The following is a 19,621-nucleotide window of genomic DNA, read 5'->3' as shown; positions in this document are numbered from 1 at the left end:
TCAATGGTCTTGAATATTGCTGAGTTAAGTTTATCTCACAGAGCATAGCTCAGCCCTTTTGTTCCAGGAAAGAAATGATAGTTGAAATATTCAGATGCATCTAGCTTAATGTGATCTGAAAAATCAGTGGACTTGACAATAAGAAAATGAACTCCAGCAACTTCCTTTTTAATCCCCTTCCCCTTATTGCCTAGTATATCTGTGACAGTGGGTTGAAGATCAAGCTGTGTCAGTGGCTAAAAATTAAAATATAATGATCTTTTGTCCTAGACTCATCCATTACAGGATCTGTGGCGGAGTGTGGAGGAACTCCTCAGAAGTTGCTTATTTTGGATGCAAGGTCATACACTGCAGCTGTAGCCAACCGCGCAAAGGGTGGAGGTTGTGAGTGTGAAGGTATGCATTGTAGAGTGAAGAATGCCTTTCTGAAACAGGCAAAATACATGCTATGGCTGAAGTAACTTGAATACATTGCCTTGGGCAATAGGTGTTCAAAGAGCACTATGCTCACAACAGGGTTAATACTGTAGGCAGCATCAGTGCAGTAATAAGTGCTTTTGCTTTACCACTGCAGCGATCCAGGTTTTATCATGTTCTGCTGAATGCTGTGGTTTCCTCCCACATCTGTTAGTTGATGGGCTTCTGAGTATAGGTTCTAGAGTTTCAGGAAAATAAGGAGAATGGAACTGTTATGGTAAATGATCTGCTAGGGAGATGGCATAGAGCCCAGTGGGTCAAGAAGCCCACTGTGATCTTGTGTTGTAATGAGTAAATAGTCATGATGTCAGGATATAACCCTGGAAAGGCTCCTAGAGAACCGATTGCATATGTATCTCAATACATAGAGAAAAGTTCCTATCATTTTGTTCACACACCTCCACAGAGAGACAAAAATTTAAGCATAATAAATAGTGTACATTTTTGGTTCTGGATTACAGATTCTGTAGATGTGTTCGATAAAATCCTCAAGTGGCAATCAACAATAATCAAGGTTCAGACTACCATTCATGAGATGGCTTTTTGTGCTAATGACTTACTAGTCTTTCAGTCACTCAAAAGTGGCTTGTTCCAGCATATAAAGTTTGGAAAAAGTGGTTTATAAATAGTATTCCCCGATGTAAATAAGTTTGTTCTAATCTTAAAAGTCTTATCTTAAAAATGATAATACCTATGACAGAATAGTCCTGACATTGGCTATTGTTTTCCCAGCATGTCACATTGTAAACGATGCAGAAAAGAGGATGGAAGGAGACAAAACATCCAGTGGCTTCTTAGGATTTTTTTTGCGTATGCTATGAGTTCTTTATTTTATTTATTGGGATACAGTCCTTCTGGCCTTTCAAGCCTCGCTGCCCAGCAATCCCCCAATTTAATCCTAGCCTAATCACAGGACAATTTGCAATGACCAATTAGCCTTCCAACCAGTAAGTTTTTGGACTGTGGGAGGAAACTGGAGCACCCAAGGAAACCCCACGTGGTCAATGGAGAACATAACATACAGGCAACAGCAGGAAATTTGAAGCAGAGGATTAAACCCATGTCTTGTGAAAAATTTATTGCACATGTTACATTTCTTGCTATAAACTGAATGTATGGATTGATTAAAACATACAACATTTAATAAAAAAAAATGTTAAGGAATTTGCGCTATGCCTTTTGTAGTGAGATTTTCTTATACAGTAAACATGAATCCTTATGAGGATGTGTTACTTATGTTTTGATTTAGTCAGATTATGATTATTTTGGGGATGTAGATAATGAATGAAATTTGAAGACTTTTTAAGATGGTTAATTTTGGCTTTTATCTGGTCTGGTTGTAACATTTTGTATATCTGAACAATGTTGGAACAACCTTTGCCATTAAAGTTACCTAAAATGACAAGTCGGTCCACCAATAATTGGTGTAAAGAAAATGAAGCAAAATTGCTGTAATCAAGCCTTTAGTTTGCTGCTGTTAAAGACAGCAGGAGAATTAATTACAATTGCTTTTTATCAGTAAAGAAGTAAAAGAATAATTATTTTGTTGGCTATCTTCCAGCCTGTTTTGTCCTTGGCTTGAGAAGAACATTAGTTATATTTGTCACATGTACATATAAAAGATGCAGTGAAATGGCAATGACTACACAGTCCAGCATGTGCTGGGAACAGACTGAAAGTTATGCCCTTTATCCGTTGTCAACACAGCATGCCCACAACTTACTAATTTTAACCCGTACATATTTGAAATGTGGGGTGAAACTGGGGCACTTGGAGGAAATGCAGATTGTCATGGGAAGAATGTACAAACTGCTTACTGACTGCAGTGGGAATTGAACCTGAATTCTGTGATATGGCTGTCCAGCAATTTGGGTAGAAGCAGCTGATGCTGTAACTGCTACACTTTTGTTTTAAAACTTGGCTAAAATCATGGCCAAGTTGATAATAACTAGCAATTATTTACAGAAGATTAACAATGGATCAATTCTGGATACACTTTTCTCCTTCACTCAAATTTACTGATCCTTATTTTTTGTTTGCAGAATATTATCCAAATTGTGAAGTGATGTTCATGGGAATGGCAAACATTCATTCAATCAGGAATAGTTTCCACTCACTCCGAGCTGTGTGTAGTCAAATGCCAGACCCTGGAAAGTGAGTGTTGAAAACTGCTTTGAAGTTAAAATTCTATTCCTGACGTTTCTTATGTTTATCACTTACAGGACATATAATACTAATATGTGTATGTTCATGTACATTATAAAAGCCTTGTGCTTGTAGATTCATGATGACACAAAAAATTGCTTTCAAAACGTGTCTCAAAACTAAATGCAGAAAAGTAAACACCAGGGTAATAGAGAAAGGTTAAAAGGTTGTTCAAATGGAGTTTTGAAAGGAGAACATTGCATTAAGGTAGAAATTCAGTTCAAGACATATGCTGAAGGCAAGGAATTTCACAGATGGTTATTTAAATATTTTGCTTTGAAGTTAAGTGTGGTTTATTATGCACTGTAGGAGCGGGTTCCTAAGTATGGGCCATGAAAAAATTTAAACACCTCGATATGAATTATAAATTTGTATTCTAAGGGTATTATGAGCCCACATAGTTCAAGGATGGGTGCATCGCATTTGTTGTGAGAATTTTGGATGAATTGATTATGGAGGAGATAGAATTCAAAGCTAGCAACAGGGTATTGGAGTGATTGTATAGACGGCGAGAAATGTATGTTCAGCAATTCAGGTAGAAACAAATACTGAGATTGATTATCTGGAATGGGGGATGGAAAATGGTGATACATTTCTGTAGTTTGTGATCTTATTGGTCTTGATGTTTAATGGGAGGAAATGGAAGTTCATCGGTAACTTGTATTGAACAAGTAGGCAAAGGAACAATCGGTTCTGGTGGTGGAGAGGCAACGGTTGCATATAAGCTGGCCTCAAGACTGAACATAAGGTTGCCAGGAGAAGAGGCTCCAAATTTATAAATGACATCTTTGCAGTAATAGTCTGAAATACATAGAAAAGTGATTGTTGGTGTTGCACTTGCTGTGACCGGGAAGGTACAAGTCCACCATTGTGAGCTTATATCAAGTTGTGAAGTGGTTGAGGAATCCTGACGACGGATCTCAGCCCAAAACATTGGTTGTTCATTTCCCTCCATAGATGCTGCCTAATTTACTCTGATCACAGTGACAGAAAATATAATTTGCCATAGAAGTCAGAAGGATAAAATAATAACAGAAATCATTCAACAAAGTTGGGAAAAATGGGCAAAAATTTAAGAAATAATAGTGGAGGAAAGATTGGATATAGTAAGATAGTTTGCAAGAAATGGGGTCAAAATATTTTTTTTCTGGACAAGTAAGACAGACTTTAAAAATGAGGGATTGTGCTTTTTTAAAGGGTACTAATAACTAGAAGCAGAGATGTAAAGTTATGAATTTAATGAAAATGAGTAGTATTTCTTACAGGTGCATCTGCTACCTATGCCTTATCATACTTGTAGTGTGTGAAGTAGAAATAATCATCCCTTGAGTTTGCAATGGGTGCAACAATTTGTACGTGATTTTAACTAATAAACAAATATAAATTATTATTAAGTGAGCATACCAAATTCAGTGGAGTGGATATTCTTTGTTTAATGTTATACTTACAACCTTATTTTGCACTTAATGTTTTGTGTTCCCCATGTTTATTTGATAGTTGGCTTTCGGCATTGGAGAGTACCAAATGGTTACAACATTTATCTGTGATGTTGAAAGCTGCTGTGCTGGTGACAAATATGGTGGATAGAGAAGGGAGACCTGTCCTTGTCCACTGTTCTGACGGCTGGGATCGCACTCCGCAAATAGTGGCACTGGCCAAGATCCTGTTGGATCCTTATTATAGGACAATTGAGGTATGATTAAATATTGTATTTTACCCAAAATGGTCTATTAATGATTTATTACAATAATTTTTAGGTAACCAGTTTGAAATGATCTACCTCATTTGGGTAGTGTTCACTGATTGGCCTTTAGAGATATATTTACATTCAATAGGAATGAGGGTAAAATATATTTGGGTTCCTTTTCAGTATACGACAGTTGAGTGGATTGCATACAAAATAAAATCTCTTGCTAAGTAGCCAAAATGAAAAATGTTTGTCCTTACTGAGGAACCAAGGGCAAATAACTTAAAATTATTAATACTGTATGGATACTGGGAAAACTGACTGGACAAAGAGGTAACACATTCCCTGGACTTGATGGCCTGCGTACCAGGATCCTCAAAAAATGTGGATGTAGAAATACTGAATTAATTGGAAATGAATACTAAAATTCTTTGGGTTATGAACATTCCAGAGGATTTGAAAGCAGCATAAAACATGGCGAAGGAAGGTAGACACAAAAAGCAACCTTTCTTCCTTATCAAAAAAATGTTGTTGAAAGAAAACCGAATACTTAGAAAAACCACAATGTGACTTGGTAAGTGAAAGGGAAATTGTTTTAGTCGAGAAAACATTTTTGGATTGAGATGCTCTGTCTAGTGAGGTGGAGCAGAGACTAAAGCTGCTCATAATTATGAAACTGACTTGGATGAAGTGACCATGTAATATATCCAAGTTTTTTGATGAGGCAAAGCTTGGTGGCAGTGTGGGCTCTGAGAAGGATGCAAGGAGGCTTTAACTAAGAGAAAGCAAGTTAATTGAAGTAACAAGGATATTGCAGGTGACATTAAATGTGGTCATCCACTTGAGTGAAAAAATTAGAAAGGTAGGGTAATTGTTTTTAAAAGTATGGTTGTTGTTCAGAGGGATCTGAGGGACAAAAATCAATGCAAGTTAAAATACTACTATTATTGTGGCAAGCAAAAATATACTTGGAATATTGTGTACAGATCTAGCTGCCCAATTAGTAAAGTTATACATGCAATTGAATTATAGTGAAAGTTGACTAGAGTGATTCTTGGATTAGCAGATTTAAATTAAGTCAACTAAGCTTATATTCTCTTGTGTTTAGAAAATGAGGGATAATATCACTGAATTGTAGAATTCACATGTGTTTGACAAGTTCAACAGGGATGATGTTTTCTTTGGCTGGAGTGTCTAAATGTGAAAATGAAGGGTATGCCATTCAGAACAGAAATGAGCAGAAATTCCTCCACCCAGAAGTAACTGACCAGAAAACACTGGTGAAGCAGTCTGAGTATATTCAAAGATTGACAGCTTTGCATATTAAGTGAATGAAGGAATAGAGTGTTGAGGTAATACACCACCACTACTTATGCTCTGGCTTGGAACTCAGTGGCATTATCCTGAAAGCAGGAATTCAACTTAGATCAAGTTTTCTACCCAAGTATGCTGTGAGTTTTCAGTTCTTGAGTATACTCAAGACTAAGATTGAAGAAGCTTAATGAATTTTGAGTTTAGAGAAGAAAATGTTGAGAATATTGGTGGTGTTGCTGATCAGGTTTAAGGAGTCAGGTGGGTCAGCTATTCTTTGTTTTCATAATTTAATGATTGAATAAAAACTGGGAGGCTGATTTTGGCATGAGAGTGGTAGGTTCTTAAGATTTCTGAACTTGGTTAGTATAAACTTTATTACAGCTGATATCAAACCAGGACCACCCTACTCTGAAAAACTGCAGACCCAGAGACAGATATGAAAGTCGATGATGATTAGAACCCAGGGAAAGTAACTTAGACCACAGCAATCTTCAAAGTTCAAAGTACAGTTTTGTGCAGCATGCAGAGTCGCTGATGCACACTTGACACCATCTTGAACTTGGCCTGATTTAAAGGGCATTTTCCTTGAAACTTGATTGAAGTTTTATCAATTGGTTTAAATAACATTGTGAAGACTTTCAATACTTAAAGCATGTCTCAATGAGATTGCCTCATTCCTTAAATATCCAGAAAATATATGCTCATTTGAACCTAGCTTTTCTTTTCCTAGAAATCAATCTATTAAATTTTCTTCTCAGTGCCCCTAATGTAAGTGTATCCTTACTGATATGAGGTAAAAGTATACACGCATTAGTGGCCTCACCTAAATCCTATGTAATTGTGTTGCTTGCTTCACTTTTGCACTTCAACTCTCTTGAATAAAAGGTAATGTACCATTTATCTTGTTGCTTATGATTTAATGAAAGACTTTTTGATGTTTATTCCTTGTTAAACTCTAGTGTGTATTACACTGAGTTGCTTTGTTTAGAAGTTGATAAATACTAAGCTTTACATTTGGAAGTGGACTAAAATGCAAAATTGATGTCGTTTAACTGTGGAGTTCAAATTTCTCTCCTTTTAAAATTTGTCCTGAATACCTAGTGTCTGCATCAAGTAACTTAAAGCAGTCACTATATAATATCTCGTTCTATATATAAAGTAACTGTGGCCTTGAGCAATTTTGTGTTTATTAAAGTCTGTGCCCCCTCACGTTTAGAGTTGTTCAAACTCTTCACAAAGGATTTGCAGTGAGGAAACTAGCATCCTCTTTGTGGATTGGATTTAAGCTTGCATCAGAAGCAAAACAAAAGCATCCTACTTAGGGATACTAGAAACCTGTGGAGTGTGAAACAGAGTTAATATTTCAGGCTACGTCCACACTACACCAGATAAATCCGTAACCGAAGCTTTTTCCTCTTAGTTTTTACCCTCTGTCCACACTAAAACAGCGTTTTTGATCCCTGAAACCGGAGCTTTTCAGAAACACTCTCCATGGTGTGTAATTTTGAAAATGCCGCTTGAGCAGATAAGTGTGGACAGGGTAACCGGAGAAATCTGCAAACATTCTCATGACAGATGGTGATGGCAGCGCACCATTTCATTGTTTTCTTGAATGCAACCTATCAATTTCAGAACAGATGGCAACGAAACTGAAGCCAGAAGAGTTAGAAATGTACTCACCAAATACTTTGACCCATAACTTACTGAATAAATAAGTATACTCACTTTACCCTGTTTTCTGTCCTTGCTTGTATGAAGGTGGTTTACCTATTTATGCAAGTACTTCTCTGACAATAGATGGGTAACAGAGTTTGTCAGTTTTCAATGTCTATTGCCTCCAAATGCTCCAGTATTTGGTTTTTAGTTTTAAGTCCTCCTGCGCGAGAGCCAACAGCTGCCCATCATTTAAGTTTTTCAAGTCTGTAACTGAACAAGTCTTTCACAGTGAGATTTGACACCAAACATGTCGCTTGTGTGGATGTGTCCTGCGCATGCGTAGTAGGAGGAGATTCGCCGAAATATCCGTTTCAATGTGGACAGTGATATTTTTAAAAACACCTAGTGTGGATGCCTGTCACTTTTACATGAAACCGACTTTTTCAAAATTATCTGGTCTAGTGTGGACGTAGCCTCAGGCTGTTGATCTTTCATTAGAATTGAAACGAAATGAGAGGAAAGATATTGCCACTGTTTTCTAATTAAATTGCATTTCTATGACCATTCTCCTGGGAAATTTTAAACTAACATCAGTAGTTTGGTGTATCTTGGTAGAACTCTACCTTTATAAATGTATTTATTGTTTAATAAAATTAAGTAAGGTAAAAAATGATTTGCCTTTTGTATATTGAAGCATTCCTTGGCGATTTAAGTTCTTGTTAATTTCTTTCAATTTTCTGTGTGTTTATTCATGCTGAATCCAAGAAGGGCAATAGAACACAAATCTTGCTGATTTAAAATTTTTGATATGAAGAGTCACCAATACTTGGAATTTAAAAGATGAATTTATTTTTAGCTGAAAAGCATTATTGCAAGTGGCATAAATTATCACTTCAGGTGGTGCTATAAATTCATTCAGGTGCTGATGAGAATTCTGTTTTGCAGAAAATTGACATTGTATTCTGTTATGTTAATACTATAAGATATTCATTGTTGTATTACTTTTACAGGGATTTCAGGTTCTGGTGGAAACTGAATGGCTGGATTTTGGTCATAAGTTTGGTGATCGTTGTGGTCACTCTGAAAATCTGGATGACCTGAGTGAACAGTGTCCAGTATTTCTGCAGTGGTTGGACTGTGTTCATCAGCTTTTGAAACAGTTTCCATGTCTCTTTGAATTCAACGATGCATTCCTAGTAAGGGTTCATTCAGAATCTACAAATGATAAAATGCCTTGTGTATAATTAGCTGGAATTAGCTCTGTAATTGGCAAGAATTCACTGTACGAAAAATAACCTTGTAATGTTTTTGGATGCATCTTTTTGCTGTTTCATTGTCTGTAGAGTTGTAAGATGCACCTCATGTGACTAAGGCTCTTTGAAGCATTTTCTCATGTTCCTGAACAGAAGTATTTGATTGGCAATCACTTCCTCGCCACAAAACATTCATCTCTTTCACCAGTGCAGTTATGTCCTGTCCATTATTTTGCTGTGGTCTCAACTCTTCGGACTTGCCCCTTCTTTCTGCCATTCAGTGCATTATTTCCTAATTATTGCAGTTCCTAAAATAATAAAAAATATCTTAGATACCTTATTTTAAATCCTACGCTTAGCAATGTGTTATATTATTTTTTACATTTTAACTTTGGTGATATCCTGCTGTTGGGTCTTGACCCTTCAAATTTGCTTCTCATTATTCTCAGTCAGTGATTTTATAACATTGGAGCCAATTGATAGTGTCTTGTGTCTGAGCCCACTCTCTTATTTCCCAAAGGTGAAGCTGGTTCAACACACATATTCATGTCTGTATGGAACATTCCTCTGTAATAACAGCAGAGAGCGAGAGGCACGCAACATCTATAAGCGTACCTGCTCAGTTTGGTCCTTATTACGAACTGGCAACAAAAACTTCCAGAACTACCTGTATATCCCCAGCAGTGAAACGGTGAGCAACGTGCAATTCTACTTCACCAAATGCACACTCTTTAGAGTTATTTCAACATAAAACAGATAAGCAGTTATATCAATAATGATTGTTAATATTAATCTGATTGCTCTTTATACAGTTGTTATGCTATGGTAGAGAAATGGTGATAGTTTAGTCAGTAATGTCAAATATGCTTATAATTTTTCTTTCTTGGTAGGTTTTACACCCAGTATGTCATGTTCGGGCACTTCACCTGTGGACAGCTGTTTATCTGCCTATTTCCTCTCCATGCACACCCATTGACAGTGCTGAGCTCTGCCTGTCTCGAAGTGGAGTGGCAGAGGAGCGAGCTGGAAAATCACTGGACAGGTATTCCTGCTGCTTCTAGAGACCACACATAATTTATCTGGCATAACAGTTATGATAAAGACACAAAACATGCATGGATTTTTTTCAGAGAATCATAGAACAGAATTAATGAAGACCAAAAGACCCTTTGTGTTTACTGTCTGTTTTGTAGAATTGTTCAGATAGTCTGCGAGCTTTTCCTATATTTCTGCAATTATTTCTTTCATTATTTATTCAACTCCTTTTTGAAGACTTTTATTGAATCTCTAGTGTCATTCAACATGTATGTATACACACGCACTACGGTGCAAAATGGGTTTCAATCATTTTTAATTTGTCAACATGGTCTTTGTAATTGCTTTAAATTCCTTTACTATAACTTGAGTTTGGTTTTCCTATTATATCTGCTGCTACTTGTCATTTGTATTGACAGAGGATTTTAAAAAAAAAGTCTTTTCCTGTTTTCTGTTTCTGCCGGTGGGTACCTTAAGTTGGCATTTATTATTCTCTTCCTTTTAACCATATAACAATTGCAGCACGGAAACAGGCCATCTTGGCCCTTCTAGTCTCCGCCAAATGCTTAGTCTCACCGACCTGCACTCAGCCCATAACCCTCCATTCCTTTCCTGTCCATATACCTATCCAATTTTACTTTAAATGACAATATCGAACCTGCTTCTACCACTTCTACTGGAATTTTATTATACCTAAAGTAACATTTAAGTTTTTTTTATATATAGTCCTTTCTACTTGATACCCTTCCTCTATCTTCTCATGAAATATAGTTTAAAATTATGCAAAATGATTAAAATTAAACCAACTGGTTGGTGACAGCTATTGAATGCATGAAGAACTTAATTGTAATACAGAGAGCAAAACAACATTTGCTTTAATCAGATGGTCCTTCATTAATTAAATTTAGGAGGAAGAGGGAAAATTCTTGAAAACAATTTGCTAGAAAATTAGCTTTTTGGGTGTTTATCAACACTAGAATAAAATCAAAATATTACTGATTATATAATCTTGTACATTACAACCAAGCTGCTGGACATATTGCCAGATGAACCAGTATATATGGCAAAAGAACCAGAATTAACATTTCAGATTATTATGTGATTTACTGACAAAGTATCATCAATGAATAGATTAAGTAGCATAAAAGTGCAGTACTACAGATGGAAGAAATTTAAAATTAGAGAAGTATTTTAATTCGATATTCTATAACAGCTAGTGGATTTTGGTTAATACTTGATAAATACCAAAAAATTTCTGATCTGCTGGATAAACTGCTAAGTTTATTGATTTCCATAATACTTTAATTTTTTTTAAATTTTCCAGATTGAATTTGCAAGGCAATGCTGTTCCTGATTTCACTTCTCTTTGATATTTAAGCTCTTCTGTTTAGGTACCATACTCTATTGTGTACGATGCAATATGGAGATTTTATGGGGTTTTCAGTTGTCCTAGTGTAAAGAATTTTGGAAATTTATGACAAGGGGTTATTTGGGCAAACTATGCTTGTACTAAAAAAGATATTTTCTTTGCAACAGGCTGATCAGTCTTAAGTTACCCTAACAAACTGAAGTTTGAATCTGAAGATTCCTTGCTTCATTTCAATTCTGCTTGGTCTGTAATAATTTCCTTCAAGGTAGCCTCTGCTTCCTCACAGTGCTCTGAGCTCCTAGAAAAGTTTGACCTTTTTGTTCCAACCCAAGGAGCATTGGAATCAAGAAACATGGCAGATGGATCAAAAATTATGCATTACACTTCTAACTTGTGTTTTAATTCACTGTTTGAATTCCTCTGTTTCTCAAACTAATCAAAATTCTTTTTTTTAAATTAGATTACCAAAGGCACGCTCAGTGGACAATCTTCCCTTGGCTTGTGACAGTGGAGCTCCGCTTGCAAGAACATCCAGTGACCCTAATATAAACCAGCATTGTCAGGAAGGACGCGATTTTCCAGAACCTAGAAACCCACCCGTATTAGTTGTACCTGATGTGCCTGAAGTAACTCATGAACTTGAAGTTGATGCTGGATCATCTGTCTCCGAATTCAAACCAGATCATCCGATGGATCCAAAAGAAACTGCACAGGAGGTTAAAGAAGAAAGTCTAGTTAGTAACCTACCTCTCAATGCTGAAGAGGAGGAATCTGCAGATAACAGAAAACAACTTGAGAAAACAGCTCACGATAGCAACCTCAAATCTCTTGCCTATCCCAAAGACTCTCTACAAGAGAAGCCTTCAAATAATCTTCACCCTATTGCAATAGCAAACAGTGAGATGGAGGATAAAGCATTTGGAGTTACCGAGCAGAATGTAAAACAAAACAAGATTTGTGAGAATCCACAAGGCCAATGTGAACAATATGTACCAAACTCAACTACAAAGACCATCCCCTTAAGCACTGACCAGTCACTAGAATATAATGGCAGCCCTTCTGCTTTCCAACCCCATTTCCATTCTATGGGAGATATATTTAACGTCAAGAAAAACATTTCAACAATGAACAGCTCCACAGAGACAGTAACTGAGGAGAGGATAAAGACAGATGGTTTATCCCCCCCCAAGCACACGAGTTTTGGAAAAAACAATATACTTGTAAATAGACTGCAGAATGAAGCAGAGCAGTCCAGGGTTGGCCGAATAGGATCAGAGAGTGTGCGAACTATTAGGAAGCCGATTTGTCAAAGTCATTTTAGTGACTTTTCATTGCTAAACTCAAATTGGGATAGTGTGCAGGGCTTAGTAAAATCAGCCTACAGTGGTGATGCGAACTACAGGAGAGCCAAACTAAATGGCTGTCATTATAAAAGACTAAATAATAAGCAGCTGAAGGTGGGTTCTGCAGTGAATGGACAATACCTGCTTAAGGATGAACAAGTAGGAGCATTTAAAAATCTCCGACAGTCCCACCAAATCCATTCTAGCCTTTATTCGTTAGGATCAAATGTAAAGATCTGTGGTTTCCTCACTCACTCATCACATTGGAGACAGCTTCAACAGGTTCGACATACTGCTACTACTGCTTTGGAGACGTGTCCAAGCTACGTCGATGACGATGGGTTGCCATTTCCTGTCGATGCAGTTCAACAGAGGTTGCGGCAGATTGAGGCAACTTACAAGCAGGAGGTTGAGTTGCTTCGCCGACAGGTTCACGAACTTCAAATGAGATTGGACAGTCAACAGTACTGTAACTCTCCTGCGGAGATTGACATTGATTATGGGGATGACTTTGTAAGTGATTCTGAGCAGAGTACTTGAACAAGGAACTTAAGTTCCGGATTTTATTGCACTCACTTTTGTAAGGAAGTAAGGCAGGAAATTTGCATGTAACGTAGTCTGGAACTGTAAGGAGATGTTGGTTGATTGATGTTGTCTAGAATACCTGAAGTTTCTTTTCACTGATATCAAAAAGTACTGTGGTGTCTTTTACATATTGTAGATGGGTCTCCATTTTAATGCCTCATCTGAAAGTGTCACTTGGTTCTGCACTTGTTTTAGCCTGGCCTGCTTACTTAAATATTTAATCTGTACTTCATCTTGTTATTTTCAAACTGAACCAAAGAAATGCTACTCAGCCGTACTTGACCCTTGATGCAAAATCAATTATGAAATGAGCAAGTATGTTCAGTTTCCCTGCTAAAATCGAACTTCAATCCAAGCTGAAATGCTGTACACTATTGTGGCCAGGGTAATTTAACTAATTTAAGATTGTACATTCAAGACAACTTTACCATTTTTTTAAAAAAGCACTTCAGCATTTTACTGAAACTTATTTCTGTCTCAAAATGGAAGAGTTTAGGTAGGAAATTGTCAGTTTGGGACAAGGTGGTTCAAGAGCCAGGATGCTGATGCAAAGGAACACAGAGGAAATGTCAAATTTAGAAGCAAAGAGATGGAATCCACAAAGTGAGAGGCTTTAATAATAAATACTTTATTATTATTTTAATTAGAAACACCGCTAAAAGCATTTTTAACTGCTGTAACAAAAGAATTTCCTGATCAGGATCAATAAAGTACAGAATAATAATATACACAGTTATTTACCAGTGTGCAATAAGTTAACTGAGAATGGGAATTTTAAGTAGGAAATCAAGTTTTAAGTGACCATGAGTAATACAAAATGATAATTTGAATTGGAGAGTAGAAAATTGTGTAATCTGAGAGCACAGGTAGCATTTTGGTTTTGTTAAAATTCAAGGACAGTGGTGGATGCTGTGGAAGAGCCACTAGAGGTGATGGGATCAAGGAATCAGCGCCAAATGCATTGATATAGGTCTGTTGGTAGATGCTGTTGCATCAAGACTAAGTAGTCTTGATGATAGAAAAGCTAAAATGGATCCTCAACTCACAATTGAATTAGTTGCAGCTGTCAATGGTTATGTTTCAATCTAAGGTGGTGATCGGACAGAGAATGCAGTTAGTGACAACCTTTACCTGTGTTGGAGAGGAGGGAAATAGCAACTTTGTTTTTCTCCCTGTTTAAATGGAGTAAGTTTTTTGGCCATTTTGGACAGATGGAACAGGCAAAAGATGAATGGATAGCTGGCTTTCATCAGTATAGATATGAAAAATAAAGGCAAGTCATGGAGCTCAGGAAGGGGGGGGGGGGGGAAGAAGAGCCAGCATGCAAAGTGGGAGGAAAGAGGCAGTACACTGAAAGTGGGAGGTTGGAAAAGGCATCACACTGAAAGGTTGAGGGGAAAGGAAAGATTAGATTCCAGAGGTGATGCATTGTCAAAGAATTTGGAGGAGGGTGACTATCAAAATTTTAAGATTTCAGCTGAGGAGTCAATGCCACAGTCAGAGGATGCATTTGTGCCATATTCTTCCACAATTATCATTGAGTGCTAATTAAGTGTGTGGCCACGATTGGTTTTCTTGTTTCTCTTCACTACCCAAATGTATATTTGCTGAGACCACCTGCAATGGCAGTTGGTTGCAATTTGATAACTATTGATAGACCAAGAAGTTTTATTCTGATTTATGTAAATGAGCAAGATCATGATAGAGAATGAGCATATATTCAGCTCCAGAAGCCTATCTTTCCATCTGAAGCCCCATTTCTTGGTGTTGCCAAAATAGCCTTCAAACTGCTACCAGCATGGTCGTGATAGTCCATAAGACCTGTGCTGGTGCTGTGTGCCTCTGACTCATTGATCAAATGAGTGATTCCATTCTTTTGCTAACCACTAATAAGTCTGTAATGCCTCGTGGCTATTTCTGATGGTCCATCCAAATGAGGTATCTAACTGCCATTTGACAGTCAACAATTTAATTTCCCTAAGTGGAAGGGTATTTTTCTTGTCACTTTGCAACCAATACTGGGCCCTTTAAAGTGTATTTCTCTGTCAGTGCCTTGAGAAATCTGTGTTCCGTGACATTGAGGGTTCTTCTTGTCCACCAAAGATTGGACACTACCTTTTCTGATTCTTTCATTCCTTCTTTAGCAATGATCACTTAATAGTAAAAATCCTGTCCAGAGTTTGAAGTGCATATCAATTGATTTTGACCAAGGGAAAAAATGCTGTAATAAATCCTGAAGTATGAGCAGATATCTTAATCCTCAAGTACAGACGCAATGAAAATGATGCATATTTAGCAGTATGTGTATCCGTAGAATCACATTATAATGGCAGAGGTTAGAAGTCTGTTTTATGAACTGTACAGTTCACAACCTGGCAGTGTTAATATTTGAACTGTATTTCACTGTTTCATTGCTAATAGTGTAGTACTGTCACATAAATATTTTGTCTTATTTGCAGACGTGCCTGAGAGAATCAGACGATAGTGATATTGAGGAATCTCTGTCCATTCACAGTGATGACCAGCGCTCGGAAGCAAGTTGGGAACCTGTGGATAGAAAGGAAACTGAGGTAGGAGAAAAATCATTCATATATTTTCACCACTTCACATCTTCCCCATGTGTGAGCAATCATTTCTCCTCTGTTTCTCATGAATGGCCTTTTCTCTTGTACCCTATTCACTTTCCATCTGGCCAAGAATCATATTCCTCCTCCCAGCACAACTTTTCCCTCTGTTTTGTTTCTCTCTGCCACATGGTGTATCTCACCTGTCTTCTCCACTCTCCCCCAACCCATCCACTCTCCCCCAACCCATCCACTCTCCCCAACCCATCCACTCTCCCCCAACCCATCCACTCTCCCCCAACCCATCCACTCTCCCCCAACCCATCCACTCTCCCCCAACCCATCCACTCTCCCCCAACCCATCCACTCTCCCCAACCCATCCACTCTCCCCCCCCAACCCATCCACTCTCCCCCCCAACCCATCCACTCTCCCCCCCAACCCATCCACTCTCCCCCCCCCAACCCATCCACTCTCCCCCCCCAACCCATCCACTCTCCCCCCCAACCCATCCACTCTCCCCCCCAACCCATCCACTCTCTCCCCCCCAACCCATCCACTCTCCCCCCAACCCATCCACTCTCCCCCCCAACCCATCCACTCTCCCCCCCAACCCATCCACTCTCCCCCCCAACCCATCCACTCTCCCCCCCAACCCATCCACTCTCCCCCCCAACCCATCCACTCTCCCCCCCAACCCATCCACTCTCCCCCCCCAACCCATCCACTCTCCCCCCCAACCCATCCACTCTCCCCCCAACCCATCCACTCTCCCCCCCAACCCATCCACTCTCCCCCCCAACCCATCCACTCTCCCCCCAACCCAGCCACTCTCCCCCCCAACCCAGCCACTCTCCCCCCAACCCAGCCACTCTCCCCACAACCCAGCACTCTCCCCACAACCCAGCCACTCTCCCCCACAACCCAGCCACTCTCCCCCCACAACCCATCCACTCTCCCCCCACAACCCATCCACTCTCCCCCACAACCCATCCACTCTCCCCCACAACCCATCCACACTCCCCCCCACCCATCCACTCTCCCCCACACCCATCCACTCTCCCCCACAACCCATCCCACTCTCCCCCACAACCCATCCACTCTCCCCCACAACCCATCCACTCTCCCCCACAACCCATCCACTCTCCCCCACAACCCATCCACTCTCCCCACAACCCATCCACTCTCCCCCACAACCCATCCACTCTCCCCCCACAACCCATCCACTCTCCCCCACAACCCATCCACTCTCCCCCACAACCATCCACTCTCCCCCACAACCCATCCACTCTCCCCCACAACCCATCCACTCTCCCCCACAACCCATCCACTCTCCCCCACAACCCATCCACTCTCCCCCACAACCCATCCACTCTCCCCCACAACCCATCCACTCTCCCCCACAACCCATCCACTCTCCCCCACAACCCATCCACTCTCCCCACAAACCCATCCACTCTCCCCCACACCCATCCACTCTCCCCCACAACCCATCCACTCTCCCCCACAACCCATCCACTCTCCCCCACAACCCATCCACTCTCCCCCACAACCCATCCACTCTCCCCCACAACCCATCCACTCTCCCCCACAACCCATCCACTCTCCCCCCACAACCCATCCACTCTCCCCACAACCCATCCACTCTCCCCCACAACCCCATTCCACTCTCCCCCACAACCCATCCACTCTCCCCCACAACCCATCCACTCTCCCCACAACCCATCCACTCTCCCCCACAACCCATCCACTCTCCCCACAACCCATCCACTCTCCCCCACAACCCATCCACTCTCCCCCACAACCCATCCACTCTCCCCCACAACCCATCCACTCTCCCCCACAACCCATCCACTCTCCCCCACAACCCATCCACTCTCCCCCACAACCCATCCACTCTCCCCCACAACCCATCCACTCTCCCCCACAACCCATCCACTCTCCCCCACAACCCATCCACTCTCCCCCACAACCCATCCACTCTCCCCCACAACCCATCCACTCTCCCCCACAACCCATCCACTCTCCCCCACAACCCATCCACTCTCCCCCACAACCCATCCACTCTCCCCCCACAACCCATCCACTCTCCCCCACAACCCATCCACTCTCCCCCACAACCATCCACTCTCCCCCACAACCCATCCACTCTCCCCCACAACCCATCCACTCTCCCCCACAACCCATCCACTCTCCCCCCACAACCCATCCACTCTCCCCCACAACCCATCCACTCTCCCCCACAACCCATCCACTCTCCCCCACAACCCATCCACTCTCCCCCACAACCCATCCACTCTCCCCCACAACCCATCCACTCTCCCCCACAACCCATCCACTCTCCCCCACAACCCATCCACTCTCCCCCACAACCCATCCACTCTCCCCCACAACCCATCCACTCTCCCCCACAACCCATCCACTCTCCCCCACAACCCATCCACTCTCCCCCACACCCATCCACTCTCCCCCACAACCCATCCACTCTCCCCCACAACCCATCCACTCTCCCCCACAACCCATCCACTCTCCCCCCCAACCCAGCCACTCTCCCCCCCAACCCAGCCACTCTCCCCCCCAACCCAGCCACTCTCCCCCCCAACCCAGCCACTCTCCCCCCAACCCAGCCACTCTCCCCCCCAACCCAGCCACTCTCCCCCCCAACCCAGCCACTCTCCCCCACAACCCAGCCACTCTCCCCCACAACCAGCCACTCTCCCCCACACCCAGCCACTCTCCCCCACAACCCAGCCACTCTCCCCCACAACCCAGCCACTCTCCCCACAACCCAGCCACTCTCCCCCCACCAACCCAGCCACTCTCCCCCCCACAACCCAGCCACTCTCCCCCACAACCCAGCCACTCTCCCCCACAACCCAGCCACTCTCCCCCACAACCCAGCCACTCCCCCCACAACCCAGCCACTCTCCCCACAACCCATCACTCTCCCCCACAACCCATCCACTCTCCCCCACAACCCATCCACTCTCCCCCCACAACCCATCCACTCTCCCCCACAACCCATCCACTCTCCCCCACAACCCATCCACTCTCCCCCACAACCCATCCACTCTCCCCCACAACCCATCCACTCTCCCCCACAACCCATCCACTCTCCCCCACACCATCCACTCTCCCCACAACCCATCCACTCTCCCCCACAACCCATCCACTCTCCCCCCACAACCCATCCACTCTCCCCCACAACCCATCCACTCTCCCCCACAACCATCCACTCTCCCCACAACCCATCCACTCTCCCCACAACCATCCACTCTCCCCACAACCCATCCACTCTCCCCCACAACCCATCCACTCTCCCCCACAACCCATCCACTCTCCCCACAACCCATCCACTCTCCCCCACAACCCATCCACTCTCCCCCACAACCCATCCACTCTCCCCCACAACCCATCCACTCTCCCCCACAACCCATCCACTCTCCCCCACAACCATCCACTCTCCCCCCACAACCCATCCACTCTCCCCCACAACCCATCCACTCTCCCCCACAACCCATCCACTCTCCCCACAACCCATCCACTCTCCCCCACAACCCATCCACTCTCCCCCACAACCCATCCACTCTCCCCCACAACCCATCCACTCTCCCCCACAACCCATCCACTCTCCCCCACAACCCATCCACTCTCCCCCACAACCCATCCACTCTCCCCCACAACCCATCCACTCTCCCCCACAACCCATCCACTCTCCCCCACAACCCATCCACTCTCCCCACAACCCATCCACTCTCCCCCACAACCCATCCACTCTCCCCCACAACCCATCCACTCTCCCCCACAACCCATCCACTCTCCCCACAACCCATCCACTCTCCCCCACAACCCATCCACTCTCCCCCACAACCCATCCACTCTCCCCCACAACCCATCCACTCTCCCCCACAACCCATCCACTCTCCCCCACAACCCATCCACTCTCCCCCACAACCCATCCACTCTCCCCCACAACCCATCCACTTCTCCCCCACAACCATCCACTCTCCCCCACAACCCATCCACTCTCCCCACAACCCATCCACTCTCCCCCACAACCCATCCACTCTCCCCCACAACCCATCCACTCTCCCCCACAACCCATCCACTCTCCCCCACAACCCATCCACTCTC

General features: G+C 42.4%; 1 protein-coding gene across 7 annotated transcripts in view; it reads left to right on the top strand.

The window, feature by feature from the left end:
- mtmr4 (myotubularin related protein 4) overlaps positions 1–19,621 on the top strand; it is a 151,560-nt gene that overhangs the window by 120,664 nt on the left and 11,275 nt on the right. For all 7 annotated transcript variants that reach the window (XM_059973146.1, XM_059973147.1, XM_059973148.1 and 4 more), the window contains 8 exons: positions 271–396; positions 2,520–2,631; positions 4,180–4,375; positions 8,350–8,535; positions 9,113–9,283; positions 9,483–9,634; positions 11,457–12,852; positions 15,384–15,494. In XM_059973146.1, the coding sequence (XP_059829129.1) occupies positions 271–396; positions 2,520–2,631; positions 4,180–4,375; positions 8,350–8,535; positions 9,113–9,283; positions 9,483–9,634; positions 11,457–12,852; positions 15,384–15,494 (2,450 nt within the window). The remainder of the gene's footprint in view (positions 1–270; positions 397–2,519; positions 2,632–4,179; positions 4,376–8,349; positions 8,536–9,112; positions 9,284–9,482; positions 9,635–11,456; positions 12,853–15,383; positions 15,495–19,621) is intronic.

This window comes from Hypanus sabinus, chromosome 6 (genome assembly GCF_030144855.1).
Source record: "Hypanus sabinus isolate sHypSab1 chromosome 6, sHypSab1.hap1, whole genome shotgun sequence".
NCBI classification, from domain to species: domain Eukaryota; kingdom Metazoa; phylum Chordata; class Chondrichthyes; order Myliobatiformes; family Dasyatidae; genus Hypanus; species Hypanus sabinus.
This window is presented reverse-complemented; position numbering and strand designations above follow the sequence as displayed.